The sequence below is a fragment of the Temnothorax longispinosus genome, chromosome 5 (genome assembly GCF_030848805.1).
Source record: "Temnothorax longispinosus isolate EJ_2023e chromosome 5, Tlon_JGU_v1, whole genome shotgun sequence".
Lineage (NCBI taxonomy): Eukaryota > Metazoa > Arthropoda > Insecta > Hymenoptera > Formicidae > Temnothorax > Temnothorax longispinosus.
This window is the reverse complement of record NC_092362.1, coordinates 22,698,705-22,726,537: the sequence shown is the minus strand read 5'-3', so window position 1 is coordinate 22,726,537 and position 27,833 is coordinate 22,698,705. Positions and strand designations below refer to the sequence as shown.

At 41.4% G+C, this 27,833-nt stretch overlaps 1 protein-coding gene across 3 annotated transcripts in view; it reads left to right on the top strand.

The window, feature by feature from the left end:
- Positions 1–27,833, top strand: part of Hr38 (Hormone receptor-like in 38) — a 65,937-nt gene extending 38,104 nt beyond the window's left edge. For 2 of the 3 annotated variants that reach the window (XM_071778423.1, XM_071778420.1), the window contains exons 2-8: positions 13,833–14,074; positions 16,943–17,178; positions 17,339–17,851; positions 18,313–18,643; positions 18,960–19,268; positions 19,921–20,155; positions 20,845–27,833. In XM_071778423.1, coding sequence (XP_071634524.1) covers positions 13,833–14,074; positions 16,943–17,178; positions 17,339–17,851; positions 18,313–18,643; positions 18,960–19,268; positions 19,921–20,155; positions 20,845–21,101 — 2,123 coding nt within the window. In that variant the 3' untranslated portion in view covers positions 21,102–27,833. The remainder of the gene's footprint in view (positions 1–13,832; positions 14,075–16,942; positions 17,179–17,338; positions 17,852–18,312; positions 18,644–18,959; positions 19,269–19,920; positions 20,156–20,844) is intronic. The other variant, XM_071778421.1, reaches the window with a different exon arrangement.

The window sequence follows — 27,833 nt, the reverse complement described above, 5'->3', positions numbered from 1 at the left end:
TCGGGAATACCGTCGTTTTTTACGGGGGATAATATACCGTGAATAATTACGTCCAACGCGCGTCTTGACTACGCCATTGGTCACCGTCGCGACATCCGCGATGCGTCGCGATTACGCTCGCATGCCTCGGTATCGCGTTGATAGGCGAGAGCGATAGGCATCTCTTCCCTTCGCGCGGCGCGGCGACCCTTTTTCGCGACTACGCTAGGTGCTCGCTCGAATCCATCAACTGCCGACGACGTGCATCGCGACGCGCGGGTGTGATGCACGCCGGCGATGCAGTCGTGTAACAGATCGCTCGGTATAATTGATGGAGCGCGATCCGGAACTCCGCGGTCGCCGTCGTGATAAACGTTCGCGCGCGCGTGTGTTACCGGAAAACGCGCGAGACTGCGCGTCTTCTATTCGAGATTCCGTGCCGTTGCCCGAGTGATGGATAAGCATGAATATTACTATGTGCACCGTGAGGAAAAAGACGTTAATGATCTCTTACCGTGCGTACGACGCAATGAAGAATAAACACCGCGCTTCTCGGCCAGAATTTGAATTTGACGAGAAAATTGTGTGAGTGTGTGTGGCAATATTATTAATTCTTTAAAAGTTACGTAATTCACCGCGTCTGTTTTGCTCGAAGTTTGGAATCCACGGAACGTCGGAAACTTTCTCAAGTTTGAGACACAACAAGTCGTACTTTCATAACACGTGTCTAAGGACATATGGGAGTAATCTCGGGAAAAATTATTTACAAATCTGCCGCGGGACATGTCGGAGGACGTCGGAGTAAAAATTCGTTCTCTCGTCAGTTTCGATGAAAGTATATATACACGTTGTCTGCCTGGTGTCTCTCACGATACTCCTCATCTTCCTGCTGAGAGTGAGAGGATGAGCAACCGGTATCACGTGTGTGTTGCACGACGGGGAAAGGAGGACCGGTACCGACGAAAACATGCATATATATATACACACACATGTTGGTAGTACAGCCTTTTCTGACGTAACGTCACGGCTTTTCGATTTCGAGTCGACAGTTTTAATAGTTACAACCTGTCGTCTTTTATAACGGAGACAGGCTGTCCTTGAATATCGTAATTGAGTTTCTTTTAGAAATAAATCGTTATCGCGCGCACGTTCGCGAAATTGATTGACTAGCGACGTTGCATAAATTTTCGATTATGAATCAGCTCATTATATATTATTTATATCATGCAGATCACCTTGCTATCACGATTTGACTCGTAATATTCTGCATTAACTTGGAGATATTCGTAAGATTTCGAAAAGATTTCATTGAATCATCCGACAGAAAACCGAAAGTTTCAAAAATTTCGCCAAAGTATTTACATGCCTATCGTATTTATCACGTTTGCTTTGTATTCTCCGCAACAATACGATTACGGAGCTCGTTTCTTCAATCCTGTCAAGTTTAGAATTAATTCGCTGGCCATATGGCTGCGCGAGAAACGAGAGGATTAATCGAGAGTGGCGCAAAGGTGTAATCGCCGCGAACTGGCCGGATCACTTTCCGTCTGGCGCAACGAGAGGATCATTCGCTCGGCCGCGAGAGACGATCCGATCGCGGAAAGGAGCGCGCATCCTGCGAAACGCACACGAATGGTTATGCAAGACGTTCGGCGCGAGGCAGGTTCGACCGGTCTTAATTGCGATCGAGCCGCCTGGCGACTTCGAAACTAGTCGGTTCGGCCGCCCGGTTTTGCGGTTCTGAAGGCAAAAGAGTCACGAACGAGGAGCGCTGAAGGGGGGAGGGAGGCGAATTTTAATTAATTATCTAACTCCGGCACATGTTCACGCGAGCTACCGGTATTCGCAAACGAAAAATTCTGGTCGTATGTTGATATACTTAGTAGTGAATATTGGAATCGAAAGAAATATCTGGTCGCGACTGATATGAGATATATATACCTGTTATAAAATTCGAAGAAATTTGGATTAGAAAAATATAAAAACAAAAGTCCGGATCAGTTAAATTGTTAAATTATTAAAATTATATGTAAATTTGTATACTATAACATGTTGATGTAATTTTGAGTTATTCCACATGTCAAAGAGTGCTATGACATTTATAGAGTAATTTATAGAGTAATTCGAAAGTCTCAATCACGTTTCGAAGAAATTTGGATTTGAAAAATATAAAAACAAATCCGGATCAGTTAAGTTATTAAAATTATATGCAAATTTGTATATAACATGTTGTAATTTTGAGTTAATCCACATGTCAAAGAGTGCTATGGCATTTATAGAGTAATTTGAAAGTCTCAATCACATTTCAGATCATAAATATTATTTTCTCTTACCCTTGTAATGTAAATCGCCAGTAAAACGCGGAAAATTACTCGCCGGCAGGAAGCCGTTAACGAAGCTCTAATCACCTTTTTATTACACATGAAGAACTAATAAATATTATTATAGTTATCATTTACCGCGGTACTAATTTTACTTAATTGCATATGACGCGAATTTTCATTGCGCATCTTTTATCGGTTCGGGGGTCGAGCTCTCTTTCCGCGACCTTTCTGGTTAATTGCAGACTCTCTCGTTGCACAAAACGCTCAGCTGCATTGTACATAATTGCTTCTTGCTCGACAGATTGTACAGCGACGAAAAAATTCATGTGTAACGAGACACGGTAAACGGTTATAAATGTCCCTGTGTTTTCGAAGAGGAGAAAGCAATAATCGTGTTTATTAGTCGCTATTAAGATCCGCGCAATCATCGCTAATTTATAATATACACGCAGTCATTGATCATTAACGACCGTTGTAATTTTCGTTCGCCGAGTTCTTGCAATTTATCACATATCTCGTGCATCTTGTACCTAATCTTTATTTTAAGCGATTTATTCAAAACTTAAAGTTTAAGATTTACAAAAGTCTTTTAATTAAAAATTAATTAAAATCATCACAAAGGGTTTTTGAATATATCTCTTATTAGTCTTGTTATTTTTTTCTTTATAAAAATGATTTCAAAGTCGAGAAAAAAAATAAGATCGTATCTTTTCACTATCAGAAATCAATATGAAATATCACAGGAAATTGTTTTAAATGGGACACTTTCTCAGAATCTGGTTATCCGAGCAGGAAAGGCAACACGTGTTACGTGATTTTCGGGAAATCACGGTAATCCCCGAACCGACGGAGAGCTCGATGCCCGCGAGGAACTCGCGACCATCGTTCCCGCTGCTGAAAGGGGTCCGTTGAATCGATATGTGAGGTTCTCGAGCACGCATGCGAGTATCGGGACGTGGGTGGAACCGTCTCTCACAGCCATCTTGAATTATACGCCATTCTTTCCGGCGTGTGCATTCTCATTTATCTCTCCTTAGTCCTCACGTTTCGTGTATTTATTCAATATTTGTGCATATAAGTTCTATCGTATGGTGCATATTAAAAAGTGATATTTTGCATTCCTTAATGTATGGCTTCCTATTTAATGTAAATACTTTATTGGGTATATAAATAGTTATTTAAAAGAAATAAAGAAAATTTATATATTTCAAAGAGTTGTAAAATTTTATTATGTACTTTTATTAAATTTTTATTTTACGTGAAAAGAAACACGCGCAATTAATTAAATGCGAAGTTTATGGGTTTTTCACTTTCAGTGGAAGCTTAACTTTTCGATTGGTTTTAAGTTTTAAGTAACTTTGCTTTAATAGAAATTTCATTTGTAGTGTCTCTTTCGATTTTCTACTTGAATATATTTTCTGCTTGCCGACAGAGTAGCGTTCGCGAATCGCGCGGTAATCTCTTAATTGTGTTTACTGGGAATATATAGTTGCTAGGTAGATTTCTATTTGCCTACTCTTTCATCTGCGGAATGTGCGCGATGACTTATTTTGCAACATGCAAAAAAATGCATATTGTATGTGAACATCGTTTTTTAACCCTGCAGTGAAAGAAAAACATGCCTGCGAGTAGCTATATATATAATTAACTGCAGGAAGGAGAGAAACGGAGATTTCATGAACGTGTTTAAGTTGAATGTCACGAATATATTTAACTATTTTTGGTGTGGAACAGGAATAAGAAGTGGAAAGAAAAGCGAACAAACCAGCAAGTCATGCGGATCGATTACTCGGAACAGAACTTGAAAATTTGCATCTATATCGAATTAAATAAGTATCCGTACAAAAATTAATGGCCGTACGACAAGGTTCACGCGAGTGAGCGCGATACAAAATTATATAAATGTATATACGCGCGCGTCGAGTTTAATGGCTTTCGGATAACCGTACTGCGGCAAATCGCGCGGGATAAGAGAAAGTCAATCTATAACGTTGCAGTTCCCGCTGATATAACGAAGAGTTCCGATACGTCGCTCGTCCGCGAGCTGAAATCGGATCGCGAAACACCCGAGAGCGACGTCCGGGAAAAGCGCTCTCGCGAAGAACGCATACTATCGGGACACCCTGTACAGCGGTCCGGGCGAAAGTCCGTCGGTAAATCTCTCATGGCGGAAAATCTCCTGGCGCACACGATGCCGATATTCGGCTGGCGATAAATCGCCGATGAACCGTGAACGCGAAAGAGTGGGTCCGACGAGTTCGGGACGTAAATCACGCGCGGCCCGGGAAGAAAAAAAAACGATTGCCGTAATCGTACGCTTAGGATTTTACGGCCGCGACTGGAATTAGAAGTAGACGAGCAGCGGTCGTAAATTCGCATGGATGATGTTCGGTCGAGCGAAGGTTCGCGAATCGTCGAAAGTTGGTCCACAGCAAGTAAAGTAAGTTTTCCTGTTCAGCGGAGCAACCCTTTAAAAATATTTCAAAAATTGCGGTCTGATAGCTTCGCGAAATTTTGTTGATTCGGATTAATACATAAAATTAGCTGTCATGAAGCTTTTAACAAATCAGCCTTTCCAATTTCGTTCCTTCTTCTATTTTTGTAATACCTAACAGGAATTAATGTTTAATATAATGAAATGAATTTGTTTACTTCTTATGTAAATCAAGCCCATGTGAGTAATTAATTGAAATAGATTAAAGAAAATATATGCATAGGCAATGAGAAGAAAGATTCGAGATAAAAGAGGATTCATTTCAAGAAATGAGAAACTGTCCGACCACCCTACGCCTCGCGATCCATTTCCACTTGTCTCCCTGTAACGAATCTCCGCGCTAACGATTCCCGACGCGAACAGCGAATTCCTCGGTCGGACGACCAAAAATGACGACGGTCGTCGGTTGTAACCCCTCGGCGCGGCGGCGTGTCCATAAATCCTCGGGTTCCGCGCAAGCAACATTTATAACGCTTGCGACACCGCTCGCGGCGTAATCCAAACGGTCCATTGAGCTCCTTCCCTTCCCTCCCGCCCCGCTCCCTCGCCCTCGATGCACCCCGAGGAGCGCGGATGCGGCTGCACCCACGAGGCTCCCATCTATCGTCGTGTCGTTCCCTTCTCCTTCGCCCTCGTGTCACGCGTGCCCTCTCTTCCCTATACACACTTCGCGGCGCCTCGCGAGAGAAAACACACACTGACACACGTATATACACGTGCATGCACGCGATGCACGCCGCGCGAAGCGGAGAGCAAAGGAGAGTGCTCCGCGCGCCGGTCGGAGCTAAGCCGGTCTCACGGTAGTTCTTCGGGGTCAGGGGGCGATATATCTACCTACCTACCTACCTATCGGGCCGGTTGCGCTGCGCTGGAGCCTGCGTGTCGCAAGCGCCTCTCCGTATCCTTCTCCCATCCTTCTATCTCTTTCTTATTCTCGTTACCTCCGTCTACTTCTCCTACTCGACCTTCTTCTTTCACCTCCGCCGACTCACCGCACTCTAACCCGCGCGAGGGAAACCACGCGGGGCAGCAGGCGTGTACACGACTCGTGCGGATAGGATACACTATATCGAGATAATGATAAACCGAGAAGTAAATGCGGAGCTTTTACTGCGAAAACCAATTTCACTTGAGATTGTTATTTATCTCGTTTACAGCCTTGCGTATAGAAATGATATTCTCGGCCGCGTGTAGGGAAAGAGAGAACATTTGAATGTGCGCTTCATTTAATTTACACAAAGGCCTCGCGTTATTATGTAAAAGAAGATGCATCACTTGTTGTTGGAGATGTACTCATGGAGATTTAATGCTTCTGTTGAAGCATTAGATTCTCGTACTTCTCGTCAAAGGCACTGATCAAGGGAATACCATGTAATCAACCGACCTATTAATTTAATTACAGTCTCAAACGGGCATACGAGTAAACATATAATCGATGAAGTTAACCGTAAACGCGCGACGACTAAGAGGATCGAGAAGCGCCTACCATTATATTTAAAATTAAACACCAATGCTAAACGGCGGTAATAAGATCTGCCGGTGTGTCACGTGGGCTACTCTTCAGATTCCTTGAGTGTACGCTGAATAATAGCCGGCGATAAAAGCGGCGAGCGCGTGTGCCGTCATCCTTAACTCCTTCGGAGAAATGGTGATTGTCGGCGCGCGCGCGGCGCGTACACGCACGCGGATTCATCGAATATACATGGTGTTCCAGAGCTATATAGCTCATCTTTTATTTATGGATTCATCAATCAATCTCGAATCATTTCCTTCTTAACGTACGTGCCGAGCGTAGTTACCATTTATCAATCCCGAATTTTTTACGCGATTAATATTTTAATACTCAACTTAATACTCAACTCAATTATATTTACGACTCTGTTAAGCCTATTTGAAATTGAAGAATGACACCTTACCGTTTGCACCTCTGAAATTCAATTTTCGAAAAGCTTTTTTTTCACGGTGCGATTGAAAGACCAACGATCCTTGATATCTTTAATATAATAAAAAATCGACTCCCCCCCCCCCCGAATTAATCTGCGAATAAAAGATGGCTCTTTAGTTCTGCAGCACGCTGTATTTCAAGCATTACTTCGCGGCGGTAAGGCGCATTAACATTAATCTCTTGCTAAATTTAATTAAAGTGAAAGCAGCCTGACATCGAAGGTTCACACGACGCGGTCTCGCCGGACACGTAGCATCTGGTCACTTTCAAAATACGATGTAGATAAAGAAGACGGGTGACTAGCGTTACTTAAGCCGATTCTTTTGTAACTCGCATACGATGTATAACGCACGTGCGTAAATTACGCGTAATCTTATTCGGATGCAAGATGTATGCAAATGCAGCGGGACTCGAGTGCGCGGCATGACGCCTCGTGCATGGAATTGAATTATTATCGTTACTACGATTGATTCATCATCCGACGATTATTACTCCTGACATAGATAAGTCCCGGTGATTTGCCGGCAATTATCGTTCTATCAATCTGCGATCGAGTTGAGACTTTATCGGTAATCCTTACCGTTCACCACTTGTCATTTATCATTGATCGCGTTGATTATGAACAATTTTTACTGGAGAATTTTGGCGTTCTAATCTCTGTCGTCTATAAATAATTAACAATTTTCAGTTGGGTTTGGAGCAACATGTATCATATTACAATATGAAAATATAACATGCTAAATAGTGATTACGATATTATATTGTAAATTATATTTTCTAATATACCTAATATTTATAACGTAAAAATTTTATAAATAACTTATGGTTCTACGTCAAAATTCTTTACAATTTCGAGTTCGTATAAGAATATTAAGACAGTCACAGCTGTGTATATGAAATTATCACATTGTAGACGAAAGTAAATAATGGCGCGACACGTCATCGATGCTTCTTCTATACATTATCGCGCGTTTAAGCGAGAGATGACTAAAGGGGCGTGGGGAAGATATTTTATCTACGGACTTTCCTCCGCGGTCGTGCCGCCGCGCCGCGGCCGCGCGATCAATGGACTCATCTCGTATGCGGGCACACCTAATAACGTTCCGTCGCGATGCGTGCGCGAGCGAGCGTGCGTGAGAGAAAGCGGAGTCCGATATCGTGCGCGGCAAATAACCGCGCCGGCCGCGGGGATATCCTCGATTTAAGACCCCATCGTGTTCGCCCACACGACAGAGACGTCCCGGGAGAGGCCCCGCGGGCCCGTCCATCGCGCGCCAGATGCCGGACGATCATAATTAACCCTTTCACTGCTAAGTAAGAGACACCGTCTGCTTTCTGCCACTTTAGATTCAGACGCAAGGCCTATTCCTTACGAAACTGTGACGGACCGGCAAAGTTCGTCCCGGTCTCGAGTAAACTTGATGTAATTTGCGCTCCCTATAGATGAGCTGGGGAGTTGCTCAAGATTATTGCAGCAAATCGTTTTACACACATTTGGCTTTTATGTAGCAGCCGAATCAAATCTAAATTTGGAAGAACTAAATGAATAAACTTTCTCTTTTAAACTTCATTTTGTATTAAATGGAAAAAATGTGTAAGAATTATTGTGATAGAATCTCTCTCTATAAATATGACTGAAAAATAGAAAATTACTGTTCGCCATAGTAGTTCGCCAAAGAGTATAAGAGAATTTATATATTATACTTGAAACGATGTTAAATCTGGAAACAATATTTTTCCGACTTCTCCCTTCGGCGCTGCGGATTATCACAATATTTTAGAATGTGAATGGCGTTAAAATCGAAGTGAGACACCGAGAGAGAGAGAGAGCGCATCGGGGCTCTCGATATTACACCGCAAAGTATTTAATGCAATTTCACTGCAATCGAGTATTTATACATTGTAACGATTGCGCGTTTTTCCATCGCGACGCTCGACAGAAGGACGCGCGCATTCCTCGCGCGGACATTCTCCTGACGGCCGCCCGATGCGGCACAACGGTCGAGAACTAATCGTTAATGACGGAAAAACCGATTGTAATCTTTGAAGCGTGTAAGCTCATGTAGAATTGTCCGGATGATTTGCATAATGGGTGAATCTCCCGGGAGTTACTTGGCGATCAGCAACAATATGCCTTTCTCTTTGCCCGCGCAATGCGCGGGCGCTTTAAGATGCGCACGCTTGTCCGCGTGGCTCTTAGAGATAATCCGCTCCACGGTAATTTACCAGTTATGGCAACTAGAATCATTCTAAGGATGAAATTATCCCCGTAGCTACATAAGCGCAAAACGGAATTATAGCTACGATCCTCGCAGCAACGGACCGATCCCCTGATTTAGCAATCTTCAGCAATACGGCTTCTCTGTCTTTCTCACTCCCTCATTATCTCGCCTCACCCTCTCACCCCGCCATTCTATTCATTTCTCTGCCTATCCACGATATTATAGCATGCGGATATAATTTCATGCTGTAACTAAGATTCGTCTAAATCTGTGCACGTGTAAAACGTGTATTCGCACGGTCTTCTTCCATATTCGCGCGGTCGATCGGAGAAAGTCTATAATGCTTAGCTCAAGAACATATATATTGCTCAAATCCATTGTTGATACATTTTTTGGTTTGTTTTATATATTTTTTATAATATTTGCCTTTATCGATCGTGTTAAGTATAGAGTCTCGCGAGAGAAATCCGCACACGACGTTTCTCATGCTTGCATTGAAGTCACCGGGATGCTTCGTGAAATAAGACATTGTCGCGTGACTGCATCTTATATCGAAATTACAATATATTGCAACAAATTTTATTTATCTGCAATTAACATACATTCAGTAATTGATTTACGGTAATATAATTAAGTTCTCTGTTTCATTGCAGTTACATTTAAATGAGACAATACATAAGAGCTATATACTTTCGCGCGCGTTCAAATTATTGTTTTATATAAAAAGTATTTTTTTAAATATAAAATAAATAAATGTATCAATCATTAAATATTATCAGAAAATTATACCCCTTTCCCCTCTTTACATTTATGTATTTCTCTACTTTCACGAGTAAGTAGATTTTTTAATTTTGTTAGAATTCAAATCACAATTCTTATCGTGATAATGTATTCGAATTATATTCGATACATACGTGAGATAAGCGGAAGTCGCCTTCGTCTACGCGCATCTTCGTTTTCCCGGAGCGCAGGCAAGGCCGCGAGATGTGAGGGAAGTCGAAAGAAGGGACCGGTAAAGAAACAGAATGAGAGAGCGGGAGGAAGGAATGTGCGATTGACGAGAGGAAGTCGCGGACACGCGGCGCGGCGCGGCGCGGCGGTACGAGGGGAACGAGTGAGGCGAGCGAGCCGAGTGAGTCGAGCGCGAACGAGCGTGCACGTGGTGGCACGTGGAGAGGCGTGGTTCGTGGGAGGGCCCTGCACACCAGACCGCTGCAATTCACTTGGTACACGGGTGTTCTGCTAAGCCCTACTCTTTTCTCTCGGCCCGTTCGCTACCCTACTCTGTTCCCTGCCTCTCTACTTCCGCACGTTCACCCCTGCCTACGGCGCTGCCGCGCGTGTTGGTCGCCGCCGTTTCCATTGCTTCGTGCACGTGGATCCGTTATGCGGCCCGTTGGCGCGCGATCCAGAGTCGAGATGGGAAAACATTTGGAGTCTTTAATAAAAAATTTGGAGCGAAAGATCCGGCGGGCTTATAATATCTCTTTGTTTATATTTTTGGAATAATTTGCAAGATAGAAGCCGCGCCACATTTAACTTAATGGAATTAGCGAGTTAAGAAATTAATGTAACCAATAATTAATCTTATTCCTCTTATTTTCCATAAAATTGTCCAATTTAACATTTTAACGCTCTGTAGTAACATCATTACTATAATGTATTTTAAAGTAATTATAGTTATTTACTGCATGCACTCGTATATTTAGCGCATCTTTTACGATGTACTTCTCTGCTTGCGATATATAATCCCTGCTTACTTCCATCATATTTCTCGGAGATAAGACATTGCGAGCAATTGCACATTTTTGCCTTTATGCAATCTTAAATCGTGGATTTTATGGTATCTCCTCGGGCGGAGACTATTAAGTGCCATTTTCGCGCGTAGAAATAATCGCGAGCAAGGCACACAACGGCGTTCAATTAACTGTAACTGTAACACAAGTTACGGGTTGACGGTCTCTTGGTATCGGCTAATTTATTGTGTGACGATAACGACATTGTATTTTATAGCAGCGAGAACATATAAGTGTTTTTAGTTCCCCGAAGCACGCGACTATCAAGAGGTAGTCTCGCTAATTGCATCAGGTCGGTGTTTACGACGCTATTAGTAATCCAGAATTCTCGATGTCAGGAATGGTCCGATCGAGTTGCTTTATTTTCCATTAACAAAAACTTTATTAGACTAGCAACTAGAATTTACGACAACTATTCTTACCTTTCTTACAGATCAATTAATAGTACTTTCTTTCGACAGATTAATTAACTCGCTAAATACAAATGCATACTTACTCGTGAATATATATTTTATATATTAAAAATTTAACGATATTAAAGTAATTACTGTAATAATTTATCTGAAAAATGTGACTGTGTTTTATATAATTTATTTATGTTATGCCCAACAAGTCAATTGCGTGATAATAAAATATCATGTTTGCGCTAGACAATTAGACGAGAAATCTGCATTTACCGCACACCTATGTTTCCCACAGTGCCAGCAAATATCTAAAATAAGCGATTCTCCATACACTAACGCACGTAAATTCCTGTAATTTCAAAGATTCGTTTTCAATAACCCACATCTCTTTATCGATAATCGCACATTTTCACTTCACGCGAGGTTCGGGGGATAATTAACGGGGATTGCCGGAGTCTAACATAACCGATGCTTCATCGGTCGCGGCAAGATAGTGTCGATTTCCTCATTCGCGATTGACGACGGCTTCGCGGATGACAATAAGCTCGTTCCCTCCTCTCACGCGCGCGTTTAATTCATTCTAACAGCCGGTCCATTGTGTCTAATCGTCACTTCTTCCACGCGCACAACACTCCCCTTGCAGAATCGATCGGCGTCACGGTGAAATCGCTTATGACCGATGCCTCGCGATCGTGGTGGGTGGTCCTCGGCGTGGTACGATCGTGAAATTAAATCGAACGCGACTTCGATGCCCGTGACTATCGACGAGTGGCATCTCGATGCGCCGGGACGCCCCGTATCCGGCTGTATCGGATTACTCGCGTATCGAAACCCTTCCTGGTTGGATTCGATAAATCATGCTCTCGTTGACTCTATTCCCGTTGTTTCTTGCAATCAAATAAATGACTTAAGGCACATAAATGAGAATCATCATCATTAAAACTGTAATTAAACAACACTGTGAACTTTCTATCGGATTATTTGTTATTCTGATAAAGCTTTCTATATTAATTATTTTGTTATAATACATTTTTATATAATTAAAATTAAACTGCAGGAATTACATTATTTCATATAATTCGGAGAAATTAGTTTTCTTGTTTTGATATTTTTCAGAAATGTAAATTGAAATATAAGTGCGGAATTTCTAAGAGAGATTTATAGAATTGTTAAATTTCTTAATTGCCAGCGAACTTTTAATTAGGTACTACTAATTATGCGGAGAAAGCTGTAGTGTCTCCTTATCGATGTTCTGTCGCAAAAGCGTGGTCGCTCGTACGAGACTGTCTATCGCTTGGCCGTCAGGGGATAATATCGCGTAATAATAATCGGGAAGGGAGGTAGGGCGCGTGGTTGTTTGTATAGAACGGGGTTGTAGTATTTTAAATGCCAATGATTTCATGTCTCCCCGGGGTGTTCGAGACCACCCTATATAGGACGTCCCGACAACGCTTCAAGTGCTCAGTCGACGACGAGAATTCACCGATTAATAAGATCCACTGCAAAAATCTCTTGATCGTGCTTGAACGTAGTGAAAGTGATTTCGGAAATTTCTCTCGTTGATGCGCGTGCCGTTAGGCTTGCTTCGATTGGTCATAAACTTTAGAAGATTTAACTAAGAAGTAATAAATACTCGTCGTCGTAATAGTAGAATTTTCTAAGTCGCGGTCATCTATGCAGACATGATCACCATGGATGATGGACATTCGCAGTATCATAGATACTGTACGTATTCTTCAAATATTCAATCTCTCAAAGATTTTGCATCGAAATTTCAGAGTGGACTTGTGTTTTGATGCTGATTTAAAAAATTATGTGTTTGAAATATATGCTTGTTGCCTAGTTTTAATACGCTGATATGAATAAATAAGCATTTAGGGAAAGATTATAAAACACGAAATTGAGAGAAGAATACTTTACGAATTGTGTGCCATGTTGCGAAAGATAACAATATTTCGAAATCGATTTTAAAGCGTGCGGAGATTTAAACGTCGGAGAATGACCGAGTTGTACTTAATGCGCCGCTCTTGTACCGCGCACCGGAAGTGCAATATGCATGCCACACAGAATGCTAAACATCAATATTAACCGCGTTCTTGCGATGGAAAAAGTGTTCCGCGGCGTATCGTTCGAAATTGACATATCAGAAAGTTTTCTCGCACGAAGAGAAACGAGGTTGCGATCCATTTTTGCCTCTTCGCGCATAATGAATAATGTTAGTCTGTGCTCCATATACTAACATTTAACGATAGACGCCGCGTAGATATGCGGCATTATTTATCAACTTACCAGTGTTTCGAAGTCTCTTATTGGAGAAACGTGCATTATATATTGCGTATCTTGCACATTTCACGTATATTTAGATAAAGTTGTAAGAAATGTTGACTAAATACTGACTACTAAAAATAATAATTGTAAAATCGGATTTTTGTAATAAAACCTTATTATACTACGCCAATATTAAACGGAATAACAGCCTTCAATAATATCGTTCTTAATTCCTTTTCAATTCCTTCTCGAAATACCTTAATTCTATTTTTACGTCTGCCGTCATTCTCCTTATTTATATTTTTATCAGAATTATTCTTCTTTACTTCAATTTAGCTTGAAATGATATTGATTGCCTAATATAAAAAAATAACCGAGAGTGCCCATTTGGGTGTTGCAGGGCAACTGCATTCGCCGAACGGCGACAGCGACAACAGCAACGGTAGCCAACGTGCGGTGGCTGTTATTCGTAGCGAGGTAGAGCAGCAGCAGCAGCAGCAGCAACAACTACATCGCCAACGACAGCAGCAACGTCAAGCGACCGCTACCGTTCCGGTTCTCGCCTGCACTAATCAATCGTCCATCACCACGACTACGACCGCCCTCACAGTGGCATCAAGCATGCTACTTTTGCAGACACAGGTGAGCTCCATTTCCTTATTTCTCTCTCTCTCTCTCTCTCACACACACATGATGCATTCTATCTTTAGTTCTCCAATTAAATTTGAATTAAATTTATTAAATTAAAATCAGAATTTGATAAATTGCGAAGACGTTGAAGAAGGTAAGGAAAATGAAGAGTAAAACGAGTATTTTAGTGATAAATAAAATTGAGGGTAAAGTGAAATTTGGGGATCCATAAAATCAGTCGACATTCTAAAATGTCGTCCGCATTGTGAGTCTTGTGGATCATAGCTATGTCGATTGAACGGATCGGTTAAGCCTCGCGCTTGCATGTTCACGTGATGCAACACAAGTTGTAATTTTACGTAATAATAATATTCGTCCGTGTAAATGCTCATATTTTATCTCGTCTTTCATAAATAATTCTAAGAAGGTCTTATGAGAAATATGGATATGTAGATAATATTCCTCAAAGAAAGTAAAAAAAAGTCTAGGAATAGCGTGCCGCGCAAGTAATCTCCAGTCAATTTAAAAATAAATTTTTATTACTGTGACATGTACTTTTCCGGTTGAGTTACATAATTTATAGAAATATATAATCTTCGACATTATGTAATTAAAAATTATTTAGATTTGATATAGATATATATAATTTAATGGAATTCATTATTTTGTAAAAAATAATCCTACAAATTACTTAGAAATTCAAACTCTAAGGTTTATCACTAGTAAGATCTTTTCTTTTCTTCGCAACATTTCCGCGATAACGGATAAACCGTTTCCCTCTTCTCATACATCATTCTCTTATCATACGATTTTTCATATCGCAGCAAAGTAGCGTTATCTATCAACCGTGAAAACCGTGTGGATTATCACTGAAATACTGCCAACCACTTTTTTGGATAAATTTGCCTCTGCGCAACCAGTTTGAAATTATCGTCTCGCGATCTAATTTTTTAAATCCAATTCTTATCGATCTCTCGGATTCTGGAATTCCACGATGGTTCCACTTAGGTCCTCGGTAACAAGACTCTCCCACATTCCTACGATCGTCATCTGCACGCATCACGCACAATCTGCATTCCATATACCTGGATGCCGTTCTACCTGTTTCTCTTTTCTTTTCCCTTTTCTCGCGTATCTCCTCTCCGACTCCTTTTCCGTGACGGATGAAAAGACGTCGCGGTCAATTAATCGCTAAAACGAGAATGTGCCCGCGGAATTAGCGGAGCAATAAGAGGTTGTCTCGACAATTTAGCGGGAGAAAATAGAGAGGAGGGGAGGGGTGCTTTTAGGATGCCGTTTAGCAGGCCATTTATTCACGGTCTGGAAGGACGAGGCTTCGATCGCCTCGAGGGAGCGATGAGCGAAATGTCAGCTCGAAGCGGAACCGGCACTTGCAAATTGAATATCCACCCTCTTCCACCAGCCCCGTCCTCCTCCTCATCATGCTTTTCTTCACTCCCTACCACAGGATATCCTGCGGTATTTTCATTTTTCGTTCTCGGATTTTGAAATAGATCTTTTTTAATCCAGATCGCGAATTTGTTAATGACGATGTGGATCTCTTTTAGCTACATTTTAGTCATTGAGAAAAATAATTATTATTTCGAACAGTGACTAAATAACGTGCCATTTGCACATTTGCGAGTACCAAAAATGATATTTGAATATCTTTTCTCTTCCTTTAGAATTAAATTGCAAATTTTGAATAAACATTTTTCATGGAACTGTTTGATTTTGATCATATTCTTATTTTTGTTGTAACTTAACTAATTGAGAGAACGTAATAGTTATGCGAAATAAATCAAATCCATTTCGCAAGCGAAGAGGGAAAGCATTATCATATGATTACACCAATCGCTTCGAGCGTCGTACTGACGTGATAAATCTCCGTCGTTAATTTTGTCCGCAGTTTGAAAATTTTACGGCCGATTGAGTAATTCATTAGAGTATCTCAGCGTACATAATTTCTTGTCGAGTCGATCTACGAAGTGTATCAATACAGATCGTCGTTTATTATTATCCTATTGCCGCGCGAATATTTAATCGCGAGCTGGTATAGTGTTTTACCGCCTATATCGACTATCGACTATCAATGATTGAAGTGGGTCGGGGAATGAGAGAGGAGAGCAGGGAGAGAGAGAGAGAGAGAGAGAGAGAGAGAGAAAGAGAGGCTCTAAGTCTCTATCGAGCGCTAGCTTATAGACAACACGCGATACGAGCTTGGCTTGTCCAATCCTCTCTCGAACATCCTCACCGCGCACCTCGATTGTACATCGATGTCTCGACGCTGTGGTCGAACAATGTTTCCGCCTTGCAGTTGGGTGCTTCGATTTGCCGCTCGCACGGGCTCTCCGGAGACCGTGACGGCTCCGCCAAAGGAAAACATCATTTAAAACGGCGTTTAAAGTTAATAGTTGAGTCTTGTTTGTTCGGTATGTAATTAGAAAACAAAAAGATTCGCAAAGTTCTTGTCGGTATGGTGTTCAAATTGATTCACGTTACTCGTACGACGCAGGTATTTTTTTTGTTTGCGTTTCTTTCTATTTTATTATTCAGTTTCCCGGTTTTCTATTCATTTTAGAATCTATACTATTAAAATTTATGATATAAGTTTTTATTGAGAAATTATTAATGTTATGTTACTGAATTATGTGAATTTTTTCTCTCATGTAGCATGAAATTTTTGTTGGATTAATACTATAAATTATTGTTATTGCAATAATTACTTTCTCCTTTCACAATATCTCGATAAAATTGCTACTTTATACATGTATTATTTATTATGTTTTATACAATTATGTATTATATTATTATACATTTAACTTTTATATTATTACTGATGATATCGCTTATAAATATGGCCGCAATGTTTCATTGCAGAGTCCCTTCGGCAATTTCGGGGAGTTCCTGAATAGCCCTTATCCGGACACTACGGATGCCGGAAGCTTGCCCGAGGAGTTGGATCCCTTTCCGGAACTGCAACTCGGGAATCCGCAGGGCGTGCCTCCGGTCGACGACTCTGCTCAGTCTCAGCAAAGTGTTCACCATCAGCAGCCATCGCAACCGCCCCCACCCCCGCCACCCCTCCCCGAAGACATCCAAGCTGATTCTCTTAGGTATGCGAATTACCCTTAAACTTTTGACATTCTAACATTGACGATTATAACTTGTTATCAGGATTTCTCCAGTAACACAGCGAGGAAATTATTATCAATATTATAATAAAATCGTTTAAGTTTGTCGACAACAGAGCTTTTGGAGGCTCGTATATAAAAGGTTACGGATTTTTGCTTGCAGTCCTACGCCATTGCCGAGCTTCCAGGAGACCTACACGGTGCAGCGATACACCAGGCAGGAGCTCCAGGGCCTCGGCATTAAGATGGACGATGAATGCTATGACAACCCGGTATATTCCTGCACCCCTCATTACCCGACCGAGTTCTCGGCCGCGGTGCCCTATCACGAGCAGCAGCCGCCACAACAGCACCCGCACCATCACCCGCAGCATCATCAGCCGCAACAGGCTCCGCATCATCATCAAAGTTACTTCCCCACGGAATCAGCGCCCACCCCGACAACGGCGGTTGTACCGCCCAATCATCGGCAGGACCCATCCTACGGGGTGGCTGTCACCATGCCTATGGTTTACGGGCCACCATCAGCTATTGCTAGCATCGCCACTCCTGTAGTTCCTACCGATCTCTGTCCCAACGTCGATACCAGCGTCGTCATTGGTACCACGCGGCCACGAAGGGCGTCACTACCCACTCAAAGATCAGAATCAGCAAGGTAAGATTCTTTATGAAATAAATATAATGAATAATTTCAAGTCTCATTGCGCTCCTCGTATAAACTAAAACGACGTTTTAATGTGAGAGAAACAAGAAATTTGCAATATGCATGATCTTGTATATGATCTTTGTTCTAAATTTATTATTTCGTTCACTCGTAATTTCAATTTGTTAAGTCAAATCTATTTACGGAGTACACGGAAACGAAACTCCAGTTTAAAAATTTTAATTCATATAACTCTGAAGTAATACGACAAGTGAAATTGCCTAAATCAGCACGTATAATACAGACTCTTTTCAATTTTGCTGTAAATCTTGGAAAATGAAAGACGCGAGTCCCGGTTTCCGCGTTCACGATTAGCTTGTTTCGAGGACACGAAACGCGACAGTTTTGGAAGAGTTTCCGTTCTAGCTAACGACGGATTATAGATCAATGCGCGTCCTGTGTCGTGTTAACAGTAGTGGGAGCACGGATTCCCCGAAGCCGCGCGGCAGCGGCGGTACCGCGAGTTCCACCGTCAGTTCGCCATCGCCCGGAAGCGGTACCAGTGGCGAACGCGCACCTCCAAGCCCGAGCCAGCTCTGCGCCGTGTGCGGCGACACCGCGGCCTGTCAGCACTACGGTGTACGCACATGCGAGGGCTGCAAGGGCTTCTTCAAGAGGACCGTGCAAAAGGGCTCCAAATATGTATGCTTGGCCGAGAAAGCTTGCCCGGTAGACAAACGCCGACGAAACCGTTGCCAGTTTTGCCGGTTCCAGAAGTGCCTGATGGTTGGCATGGTCAAGGAGGTAAGTACATTGTCGCTGCGTTGCGCAAAAAATACGGCAAATTTTTTTTCTTAAATTTGTTACTTTATATAAGATATTATGTTGAGAATTTGTAGATATTTAGGTATATGTGATAAAACAAGCAAACTCTTTGACCTTAAATCAAATGATGAAAATTTAAGTTGAATTAAATGATCGAAGTGTTATACCTACAATTATTAAATTCTGTGCTAAGGGCTACTTTAAAAAACGGCAAAAGTATTATAACGTGGGCGAGATAATTACTGATGTGAAATAAAATAATTGTGACTTATTTTATTATTTAATTGTCCGATAGGTCGTTAGAACAGATTCTTTGAAAGGCCGTCGAGGTAGGCTGCCTTCAAAGCCCAAGTCACCGCAGGAATCCCCACCGAGTCCGCCGGTCTCTTTGATCACCGCTCTAGTTCGCGCACATCTGGACACAACGCCGGACAAGGCAAGCCTCGATTACTCACAGTACCGGCAACCTAGACCGGGCGACCCTCCGATGACCGAGGCCGAGAAGATCCAACAGTTCTACAATCTATTGACAACCTCGATCGATGTTATCCGAAACTTTGCCGACAAAATCCCCGGGTTCACGGATCTAGTGCGGGAAGATCAGGTGAGCGATCACTTAATTATCAGATTATCACAATGCAGAGATGAATGAGATAAAATCTAGGCCATGACTTAAAAATTTAAAGGATGTCTCGCAAAAAAAATTCCGATTATGTAAAATTTTTGGATAAAAGTCCTGAGATCCTAAGATTTGGACTCATGACAGTTTATCGTTCTTTTTTCTTCGTTTTTTTCTGATTTTGTTTCCGTCTCATTGAGATATACGTTTTTATTATATCACTGGTCAGATATCAATTCTCGGACGATATCTATTGGGAACTAACGATTACAGAAATCAATAGCTCATACATTTTCTAAAAGGTCAGTCTTGACGAGCTTTTGACGCGGTCAGTTACTCGGCTAACTAGCAGACCGTTCGGTAGGAATGGTGGACATTAATTTGTTAATATGTCGCTATAAACAGAAGAGATTTTGCTATCTCAGATTTGTCGTCGCATCTAAATGAAATTATACGATCATATTATTCCTTTTCTAAAGATGTATTCTGAACTGAATATTGAGAATTGATTAAGTGAAGGGTGTCCAATATCGCGAATAATAAAATATTTTATCTTTAGAATACCCTTTGGTACTTTGCGTCTCACGAACAATGCATTGGCGTATTAATAATTTCGTACGACGTAATCTGATTTCAGGAACTGCTCTTCCAATCGGCCAGTCTGGAACTGTTCGTGCTGAGGCTGGCGTACCGCACGAATCCGGACGACACGAAGCTGGTCTTCTGCAACGGCGTCGTCCTCGCGCTGGAGCAATGTCAGCGCAGCTTTGGCGATTGGCTGCACAGCATTCTCGACTTCTGCAAAGCTCTCCACTTCCTGGAGGTCGATATCAGCGCCTTCGCCTGCCTGTGCGCACTCACCCTGGTTACTGGTCAGTACCTCGATTATAATTACCTTGATTTCATGATCGAACGAATTGCCCCACTATTGCGATCTCCGCTATTGTATGTAAATATTAATTATTCTATAGTCCTGTCGTCACGCTGTCGTCTTGCTGGCCATTTCTTTAACGGCGCATTCAATCTTTCTTTATCCAGTTCGGTTTACCTGTATGCCGGTTATACCGGCCAAGTTAAATAATTAATCCATCGGATCAGTTAATTATTGATGTTCCGACGAAAGGAACGACGATGTTCCTCGTTCGGCACGCGATCCGTTAGCAACCAGACATGCAGGTGTGCGGTTTACAAGCGTGTCCAATCAGAGTTTCCGTGTTTAGATAGCTACGTGTCGAAGGTCGAATGACTGATATTATTGGAGTTTAATTGATTTATCAATGTTTCTTAATCTTGAATGTTAGTGGTGTAGTAATTAAATTTCTAACCCGTAATTATTATCAATATCGGAATTTCTGAAAACGCAACATTCTATTCTATTCTATTTCTATATTTTCATGGCTTTCGAAAGCAGTGTAAAATTTAAGTTTCTGGAATGGAAATATTATTTACGGAATGTTATTATTGTTCGGTAGATTTTGGTGGCAATTTATAGATTTCGATCATTTTACATCTGTCTTTGAGAAAACAGCGATCTCATTCAAGCTGATCCGTATACTTTCAGAGAGGTACGGATTGAAGGAGCCGCAGCGCATGGAACAGTTACAGATGAAAATTGTTTCGTCCTTGCGCGACCACGTGACCTATAACGCCGAGGCGCAGAGGAAGTCGCAGTACCTGTCATACCTACTAGGGAAGATACCGGAGCTGAGGAGTCTCTCGGTCCAGGGCCTCCAGCGGATCTTCTACCTCAAGCTGGAGGACCTGGTGCCGGCGCCGCCCCTGATCGAGACGATGTTTGTCGGCAGTTTGCCCTTCTAAACCAAGCCGAGCAGTCTCGCCAGCACATAGAACAATTACTTTCTCCGACCCATGCGGTTGCGTTATCTTCGTTCTAATTGCATCCTTCTTAGTTTGTATTACACGTAGCTTTACTCTCTTCTTACGTGTAACCTCGCGCGTTCCCGCGGGTACGTTCGGTTCTCGACGTCCTGATCGGACATCCTCTCGCGTCTCGCGAGGGATATCCTGAAAAGGGCTCGTCGAGCGGGAGGAGCGAGGGAGAGCCATTACTGGTCGTACGAGCGAGCGCGGACGGAAACTGTCCGTGCGAACGCGAACGCTAAACTTAAGGGAAAGTTTGTTGTACGTATGTATGAGCGAGTGAATGTGCATATATGTGAATGCAAGCGGACGTATGCATCATGCGCGAACGTAAGTGTACAGAATGTCTCGACGTAGGTCTCTGCATGCGTGACGTGTCGGGTGGCGGGTGTCACACATCGCCGTTACACTATTAGTAGTAAGTGCACTACTACAGTTGCTGTTGTGCTGCTGCTGCTGCTGCTACTGCTGCTGCTGCTGCTGTGGATGGAGGCGCGAGCGAATGACAGACCCGGGCGGAAAAAGAAAGCGGGCGCGAGGCGGGCTGCGGCGATTTCGCTATTCTCCCTTCTAGCTGTAGTAGATTTCGTGCGGATTTGGGTGGACAGGAGAGTAATCCCTCTTTCTCTCCTCGCAAGAAGGCTCTCCGCACGAGTTTTTCTCACTTTTCTACCTAGTTTGTACGAGGCTCTCCGTGCTCGCGCTCGGCTCGCCTCGTCGCTCCCACGATTCATACGCGCGCGACCCGCCACTTCTTGGACACGTGTAATATCTTCGGCAATACCTTGCCCGTCGCGGGAGAAACGCATCGGCGATTCGCAACATATCAGAGCAACGGCGGGAAGGGCGGATGACGCCCGTCCGTCTTGACAGTAGACGTAGGATGTGACTGTCGGTCGCGCTCTCGACGGCCGGACGATGCCGAGTGCAGATGCATCGGTTGCTTGTTCGAATGCATGACAAGAATCGATGTAATTCTATGTTACATATATCAAGTTAAGTATATTCTTTTACTTGTTCTTTGTCATTTTATATTGTCGACATATCTGTTCCGATGACATGCGCTTTGCGTTCTCGAAGCTAAATATGATTGAAGGCAATGAGGAATATCGAAATGAGAAATTCGCTGGTGGAAATTGAGATATAAGCGAAAATTGTGAGTTCACGTGCATTTAAAAGCTGCAACGGGTTGCAATATGCGTCCCTCGGGTATCTATGCTAATGGAAAATGAATTTAGGAGTGGCACAATTATTTTATGAGTTTATGGTAAAATGTAGGAAAGTTGAGAATCATTCGACTAGATGTATCTCAATCGTAGTATTTTTATATACACTTTTTACATGTTTTAGATACGTTTTAATAATGTTATTAAAAATTTAAGTATTCCAGATCTTCAGTTATCTCAAATCGTAAGTGTTTACCAGATATTTTTGCAGATATTTTAAATTATGTACACCCAAAAATAATTTCAAGTATCCTCGTTAAAAGCGATCGATTAGAAATTATCAAGTAGAAAGAGTTAGCACATTCTTTATTCTAATTGTTTTATATTCTGATGTCGAGAACGGAATACCGCATATATAAATCGATTTCAGTTTTCAGTGCCTCGCAACGCATTTTAGACATTTTTACTATGGGACCTTCGTAGATTCCACGTGTCCCGCGATTCGTAGAGTTCTTTTTTTCTCTTACGATAACGCACTCGCAAACGAGCTCGGCATTGTCAATGCCGTCGTTCGAGCGCCGTCCGAAGCGCATGGTCGATATCGATCGACTCTTTACCACTACTCTTGCGTTTATGTGATTTTAGAGAGTTAAGGCGAACAACCACGGGCCCGTCTCGTTTGGGAAACCGAGACAAGTTGAATTGCAGGACGGCACGGCGAGACGGGCCCGGCTTAAAGTTACCTATTACGTTATGACATTTACTTTTTTAATCAAACTAACGTAGAGTGTCCTATTTATATACGTATAACGCGCCGCTACTACTACTTAACTACTACAACTACTACTTTACTATACCGTTATACTTACTACTACTCATTGATAGCGTTACTACTCTATGGCGTTACTACCACTACTACCACTGTTACCAGCGCTCTACCTTTACTACCACCTTGTGTTACCATTGTCTCGCTACAGTAAGCTTCGCCGTCGTTGTCGTCGTCGTCGTTAAAAATGCCCCTCGTCGCACCAGTATCCTACGATCGACGCGATAGACGGCAGAGGATGCTGATCGAGGCTCTCAAACAGGCGTCCTCGCCGCCAGGATTACCGCAGTCGACATGCATCTCTGTTTTTGATGTATATCTTGATATTTTATCCACGTTCAAGTACTATAAGATAAAGTAAGATTACACATCGGGAAATAACTTCGCTTTGGAGCGAAAAGGGATTTCACGATTATTTTTCACCTATAATGTTGAATATATTTAAATATATTTAAATATAAAAAGTTTAAAGTACTTCTTCATTCGATTTCGCCTTTTATCTTAATTAAAGACATTATTATATATTATTATTAAAATTTTCTATTATTTTGTTATTATTAAAGTTAGTAAATTTTTTTGTATCTTTTTTGTAGCTTTTAAGATTTCTGTTATAATTATAGCTTTTATTTACCGAGAGAGATAACGTCCATGAAAGTAATAGTAAGCTTTAGACTCAACCGCTATGTGGTTGCTTCAGTTAATTATCTTCTTAGACTACGTTAGATAATCCTGAGATCTATTTTTGTTCAGGCGCAGTTACCTTTGCCTGTGTAATCTTACGATAACCACCGTCGCCATCGCAACGCGATCCGAGCTTCGTAACACGACAGATCAGGCATTGTCCTTATTACCGCGATTCACACACACATACATACATACACACATACACACACACACATACATAAAAGAAGACCACATTAATTACCTGTACGTGCACAATAGATATGATAATTACATGTGTATATGTTAATCTAAAGTCGTGTGTATCCGCAAATGTTTGACACTTCGCAGACGTGGCGGAATCAATACCTGGATTCGAATTCGCCTTTTACTTAGCTCTCTGCGATTGTGGTTCCTCGTATTTAATGTCTTCTGTAGATTTTGTTTAGCGACATCGTTCGCGTGATGTTCTCAATTTGCGATACACGATACAGTGCACGGAAGAACTAATAATAAGAAGTAATCAAATATTCGCGTTCGATTTCTGTCGCTGGAAACGGACCCGGTTTCACCTTCATTCAACTATTCCGATTCCGAAAGTTTTTGCGATACTTCGGAAAGGTTTTCTCAATTCCCTTGTTGCTAACAAATTTAATGCTTTGCGGTCTGAAAAATATAACCATTGTGCGTCAAGATAAATCTAGATTAGCCAAAAATTAATCAGGAAATTAAAGAAAATGATTTTTTTTTTTAATGTAACTTTGTACTCTTCAGAAATGCGATCAGCGTATAATAATAACTATGACCAATAATATTTAATTGTCGAGTGCAAATCCATTAAAATAATTTTGGCCGTAAAGGATTAATTAGCAATTGTGGTGCTTGTTAATAAATATTATACAGGAATAACGGTGTCCTGTGAAAATCCAAAGTTCGCCATATGATAACTATTTGTGACGAAAAATTGAAGATCTGTCTTTTAACTTAAAAAATGTTAAATATTTGTCTGTTTATGGTAATATATTCGTGATAATGTATTGGAAAACAATATTCAGTGTACCTTATATAAATTGCAATGTAATAATAATATATTTATCACACATAGCGAACGTAATGGACATCGTTGCTATTCTGGCAGATATAGACGAAATAACTTTTATATCGCATGTGTACGTGTCACGCGTTTATTGATCACTATGCTATGATTTAAATAATCAATCTCAATGCTCTAATTACTCTTTTTACGAAGGAAAAAATCAATTCCGTTTCCAGCGGGCGTAAAATCCGTTATCGACACGAAAAATACTAAACGCGCAATGGACGACATATCAAGTTCTTCCCCCTTAAAAAATTGCCATGTAAAAACGTTTTCTTCGTGTACCGAATGATTATTCATTAATATGATTCATTACACGTCCACGTTTGCGGATGGATACGCGTGCAAGTGTTCAAAAGACAAAATGCCCGGTAAGAATGCAAGGTAAACAGGATCCGAGGGTATAAAGGCTTTGAGAGCGACCCTTGCGATCGAAATTAAGATAACGCATGCGAGAGCGTCGGATTCTGCTCCTGTTCGAAGGACATAAATTTCGGAAGAGCTTGTTCTCGCTGGTGAAAAACTAATTCGCGTCACGAAATCGATAGCAATAATATAAGGAGGTTCTTTACGATATCAGACTGATGCCAATGGATTCCGTCAGGATATTTTGTAAAGAGAGGAGTAAGGTGTTTATGAGCTATCGATTGAAGAATGTTAGAGATACAAAATCTTGCCTTTTTAGAATTTTCTAAAAGTGGACACTTTTTGAGAAGCCTCTTTAGCTATGAGAGATCGTAATACAAATATTTCTAGGCATATAGAAACAGTATATTAATCGTTGAGCTTTGAAATATTTACAGAATAACGTCTCGGTAAATGTAAATGTTTCCTTCCGTCCGTTGCGAGGATAAGTATTTGATAACGAGCTAGGGCGAATTGTGAAAGAAAATCCCAGGAGATAAAAATAACTAGAAAAAAAAGAAAGATAATTTTGTATTAAAATGATAATAAAATCAGGTAACACATTGGCATCGATCTGCGGCAATACATAATTGACACGGAAATAATTTTTTACATTTATAAGAAATGACTTTGGCGCAGGAATTGGAATCCTCGAGAACGAGCGCTTTTTGCCTGATATTCGCCTTATCTTCTCCTCATATCAGTCTTCATCTTTAGATGGAACATGTAGAAATCTTCGAACACATAGAAATCGACTTTCTTGCCCGTGCAAATAGCGTTGAGTCCAGAGGTGATTTCGGGAGAGGAGTTATCGGTCGATAGATCGGTAGACAGATCGAGATCGGAATTTCGCAAAGGGCTCGAACAGAACGAAGGAAACCCCGACGAGTTTACGGCCTCCGTTATACGGAAGATGGGGTTTCGCGGGGGGGGGGGGTGCAACGTATTTTTGTTCCTATATATCTTGTCTTAACGAGAGTCCGCGCGAGGCTGATGTCTTCCGCTCCTGATCGACGGAAAATCGTCCCTGGACCCAGCGCTGCGGCGAATTATTTTTTACGAGAAATTGTCATAAAGTGAACAGGCGAGAAAGGAGCAAACACGAGAAAGAGAGGAGCAGGGATAGGAGGGCAAAATCGGATCGTTCGGGCGTGAACAGTAAAGAGATCGTCCTCGACGACAAAATCGTACGAGATTCGTTCCGACATTGTTGTTTAAATCGATTTATCTGTCATTACTGTAACGAAATAACAGTCAATTCCGTTAGGTGTAAATCTCTATCCCATTTTCCCCGTTTCATCGATGTGTATGCAATAAATGTTCGATCAACAGATTATTTAAATATCTCTTCGAAATTTTGTTAATAAATTATTTTCTCGATTGACGTCGTAACTGAATTTATTCGGAGGGCATTATCTATCGCTGATTCGTAAAGCGGCGGACGTTTGTACAGGGTGTTCCGCCGTAAGAACTATACGGAAGTTGTCGGTTCTCCGAGAGCTCAAAATGGAAAGGTAATCATGATGTTATAAAAAATATATAATGTATTATGTAAATTTCTCCTACACTTCCCGAATGAATTTAAAAAATTAGTCTCTCTCTCTCTAATACTCTTTCTTCGTGTAAGTTGTCAAGCCTTCTTCATGCAAGTTATTAAACTTTCTCTATCATTTGAAGCAGAATTCATTTTCCCGATGTAATTTTCATGATTATTGTCAAGAGAAGCACACGTATTTTTTCATCAAAATAAAAATTATATTAACTTTGGTCTTCAACCGATCAAAACATGCGGGTACAACTAGTTTGCTTTTGTAATTTCTTGTAAATAGCTTACAGGTACAATTTCTCTTTCACTACAATTTGCAATATTTGTCTATAAAACTCAGCGACTCGACAAAGTTTTGATATAAAAAATTATGATAAACGAGATAAATCTATTTGAACGATATTAATATTTGAGCAATATTAATTAAATTCTCTTTAACTGTGAGATTAATTTTTACCGCTTCACTCTGTCGTACGAACGTCCGCACGCTCAGCCAAAAAAAAAGTCGCGTATATAAATGTACGATAAATGTACTATACGGGCTTAACATATACGCCGTACATATACATATGCACCGCGAAAGATGAGCGTTGTACCGAAAATAAATCTAGTAAATTAATAACACAAACGTACATGCGTCCACACAAATAGAGAGACAATGCGAGTAGCAGCCAACAGAAGTCCATGTAAGTGTCGCAAGATGATTCACACCAAAATCAGCACCAGATCTTTTGATCTATTTCTTCTCCTCCGGCCCTTTTTTATATGCTGCATATTATCGCGATGCACACGATCGAATATATTAATCGTGAGACGAAGAGAAACGGGGGCGGGGAGGTCAAAGAAAGTGACGGAAACGACTGATCGACGGCCGTATATCTTGACAAGTCAAAATTAATTGCATCGCGAGATTGTGTGATCTCGCTGTGTGATTACACGATCGATGCATGAGAAATAAAAAAAAACAAAA